At 33.7% G+C, this 4,185-nt stretch overlaps 1 protein-coding gene across 1 annotated transcript in view; it reads right to left on the bottom strand.

Moving 5' to 3' along the window:
- Nucleotides 1-677: 677 nt before the first annotated feature.
- The window catches only part of LOC106458323, an 11,273-nt gene continuing 7,765 nt past the window's right edge, over nt 678-4,185 (bottom strand). The window contains exon 2 of the mRNA XM_013917831.2: nt 678-2,259. Coding sequence (XP_013773285.1) covers nt 899-2,251 — 1,353 coding nt within the window. The 5' untranslated portion in view covers nt 2,252-2,259 and the 3' untranslated portion in view covers nt 678-898. The remainder of the gene's footprint in view (nt 2,260-4,185) is intronic.

Genomic DNA, 4,185 nt, shown 5'->3' with positions numbered 1-4,185 from the left:
AGATACTTTTCTAGAAGCAACACGCATCGTCGAACAAAAATGGTGGACTTGCCCATTTTTAGTACATATAGGGGGACAAGATACTATAAAAGTACAAGTTTAGGGGTTTTTTGACAATTACTCCGCCGTATTTCAGCTAATTTACATGGGATTTGGTACAAAAATACTTTTTACTGGTCTCATACAGACATATAAACAAGTTTGGAATTTTTGTCTTTTGCTCAATTTTTCAGCTAGAAAAGCACAATTTGAGGTTTTCATGAACTATTCATGTGTATGTCAACCAACGTACATGGGATTTGGTATAAAGATACCTTTTTGCAGGTCCCAAGCAGTGATGTAGACAGTTTTCGATTTTTCTGTGTTTTCCACGATTTTTCTGGTGTTAAAATTGGCCATGTTGAGATTGCATGGCGGAGACATGTTGCATTCGCCCGCGAATGTTGGTCTCTTGAATTTTGTCGATTTTAATAAATATTGCGAATTATTTAAAACTAAGGTTTAAAAACTCTAAGAAAAGTTTATATATTATACATTTTTATTTTTCATATTAATTATAAATGTATCAATATGATAACAATTATTCACACGAATATATATATAATAAAATCTCGCTTTGATCAAGTTATACTGTTTTTCTATTCATCAAAAATTTATATATAATAATACTCGTTTGGTTCTTCTACTACTGTCTTTTTATTTAAATATCTAATTCTGCTTATAGGAATATAACATAGCTTACATATACAGGATATGATCTCTTACTGAGAGTGATAGACAGAAGGACAGATTGTTTCTTGTAAAATATTAAAAAGGGAAGGTTTCTATTTATACATTGTGGAGTGATATGAGCCTTTTCATGTTGCCAAGTTACAACGATGACATTTATCGAAATATTTTACTTGGCTGCAGATGTCGGCTTATTGGAGTACATGGTTGGTGGTGTATAGAAAGGAGGTGGTGTGTCTCGAGTGAAGTAGGCTGGGGGTGGAGTGTATCCAGGTGCAGTTGCTGCTGTGGGTGGAGTATATCCAAGTGCAGTTGCTGCAGTGGGTGGATTATATCCAGGTGCTGTTTGGTCAGAGCTACGTGCTTCAGTAGACGACGGGGAGTTCTTAGAAGCCTTAATTTCTGGTACTTTAGTGAAATTGTTGGTGTCATACCTTCGGGAAATTAATGCCTCTTCCGATCCAAGCAGGGGGACTTGGATTATTTTCTTGTCGTCACAATTATCTCGTAGCAGGATGTATTTGATTTTCTTTCTATCAGTCTTTTTAAAACAAATACAAAGGTTCAAACAACATCCCAGGAGAATCAAAAAAATTAGTGGGACCAGTAAAAATGTACCAATGTATAACAGAAGTCGAGGCTTACAAGACAGTAAAACATTAAAAGTCACACTTCCAGCGTTTGGTTCTGGTGGGGCGTAAAGCATTACACGATTTGAAGAGGCGAAGGACAATGTGACGTCACATTGAGAGCTTTTAGTACAAACCGTATTTGATTGGTCAACTTTGTAGCTTGTTCTTTTCAAAGTAACCGACAAGTTGATTTGGTTGATGCTTTTACGGTGGAAGTTTTTAACAATAACGTAATAAACATCGCTTTTTTCAATATTCACACTAATACTTTTCTCGTTACATCGTGTTGGAATTTGACGCGATGCTTCAGCATCCTGACAGCGACGAAGATATACAGGGAGGACCTTTTTAATTCTTTCCCATTTCTGGAACTTTTCGATTATTTCAGAGAAATCAAAGTCATTTTTAAATCTGTCTTCGGAGTCTCGAAAACTGTCATCATCGTCTTCATTATCAAAGAATTTGCTTGTCGTTCTTCGTAAACACCGTATCAAATTACGGTGTCCCTTTGTTACGTAGACGTAGGCATCTGGGTTACTGCTGCAAGCTTTGATATGTAATTTAGATCCAGACAGCATGTAGTAACGTAGAACCTTTTGTTTTTTCCAAGTCATATGAATACTGTAGTTAACATTATGAGAATGGTAAACCTCTTGATCTATTTCTGGCTTCTTGTCGATCCGATAGGTGTCCATCAAGTGGTCGGAGACAACGAACTGTTTTCTACACCACACGGTGGAGACATCATTAGCTACTTGTATGTCTGTGGATGACATCCGTATTCGTTGCTCTGGTAATTGCGACATTAAGAAGTATAAGACGCCTAACATCACCATGAGAAAGAAGATCAGCATCCCCAATTTTAAGCAAATGGCTTTACAATCAGCCATCTTGAACTCTACAAAAAGAAAAGAAAATGTAATGTTCAACCAGATTACATTACATTGGTCAAAGTAAATGAAGGGTTATAGCCAAACAGGAATCTTTACAGAGAATAACCTTGGTTAGAAAAGAACCGGAAACAGAAAAATATACATTTAAGCATAAATCTTTACATCCAACTATCTTAGTCACTAAAGACAAGAAGTTCTACTGAAACAGGCAATCCTTTACATTCAACTATCTTAGTCACTAAAGACAATAAGTTCTACTTTAACAAGCAATCCTTTACATTTAACTATCTTTGTCACTAAAGAGGAGAAGTTCTATTTAACAGGCAATCATTTACATTCAGCTATCTTAGTCACTAAGGATAAGACGACGTTCTACTTAAACAGGCAATCCGTTACATTCAACTATCATAGTAACTAAAAAACAGGAAGTTTTACTGAAACAGGCAATCCTTTACAATTAACCACAAATCTATTCCGTTAAACTAACACATGAAAATGTGAATGAAAAGTTACTGAATATACGTTTTGGCATCATACTAAATAGCATATTGGGAACTAATCTTTAAAAACATAATATATTTGTTTCCGGTTGTAATGGGTATTAAAATGGTAAAGTTTTAATTTACTTGATATCAGAAAGTGTAAGTTCTAATAAGCTAAAGTTTATCACAAACTTAACCCAAGCTTACACAAATCATCGGTTTCCTTATGTTTGTAAAAGTAGTTTGGGGTATTTTATAAAGCTCGTATATACGTGTGTATGAAAATAAATATCCTCAAAAACTTATGTCATGATCTTATTCTATGAAGAACCTATTTTTGCAATATTTAGTTCCTAACTTTGCATCAGATCCGACGTGGTGAAATATATGATGTCATATGGTTTATCTGATTGTGGAAACCTACTGTTATTTTGTACTGTATCCCAAAGTAGGAATTGAAATGTTTATAATTAAAGTTTCTTTCATGGGTTATTTTCATACGATGACATAATACACGTAGTTGTTCTCAGTGTTTATTGCATTCATGATACATTTTAGCTCATTATCATTGAACAAGTAGTTCATTATTAAAAATAAAGACTAACCGTCAAAGACCACATGATTTTATATTGGGGTTGAGCTTATTTTATTGTTGTTTACAATTTACCACAATGACATATGACAACCAAACTAAAAATACAAGATAAGTAAAAAATGGGGAATTTAAAAACCTGCAAACAGGGATCGTGAAAAAGTAAGCAAACAAGGCTGGATATACTGTAAACATTATTTAATCAAACTACAAACCCCTATTTTGGCTCCATGCTGTTACCTAGAATTACATTTGGTGGTGTTAAAATAGGAATTCGTAGTTTGAGTAAGTAATGCCTACAGCATCTCCAACCTTGTTTGCCTACTTTTTTACAATCCCTATTTGCAGGTTTTTAAATTTCCAATTTTTTCATCTTGTTTGCTGTTTGTTTGTTTTTTATTCTCAACTATAGGCAAATAATTACTTGATATGGTAGGTAACTTGATACACTGTAATGATAATAAACGTAGCTAGGAGCTAGCTGATACGATTCATGATGATTTATTGTATCTATTAACTATTTGATCGCATTACTTCAAGACGTAAAATGGTAAGCTGCAACTGGAGATTTGTTTGAGAATATAGTGAGCATTTCTAGTTTCTGCGTAACTAAATTCTCTTGATATATAATGCATAGTAATGGGTAAATACATGCCTAGACTAAGACACAACCCCCAATAAGCGCGTATAAAATTTTAACAGTAGAAAAGCAGCCTTTTCAAATATAATATATACGTCTAAAACATTGCTTTAAATAAATTTTCGTGTCTTTTAAACTAATTATTCTCGAATGTGTGTAGTAAAATTTAAGATTATGTGTATTGATTTTTTTACTCCTTCACTTCATACATAATATA

The sequence above is a fragment of the Limulus polyphemus genome, unplaced genomic scaffold (genome assembly GCF_000517525.1).
Source record: "Limulus polyphemus unplaced genomic scaffold, Limulus_polyphemus-2.1.2 Scaffold445, whole genome shotgun sequence".
Classification (NCBI taxonomy): Eukaryota; Metazoa; Arthropoda; class Merostomata; order Xiphosura; family Limulidae; genus Limulus; species Limulus polyphemus.
This window is presented reverse-complemented; position numbering and strand designations above follow the sequence as displayed.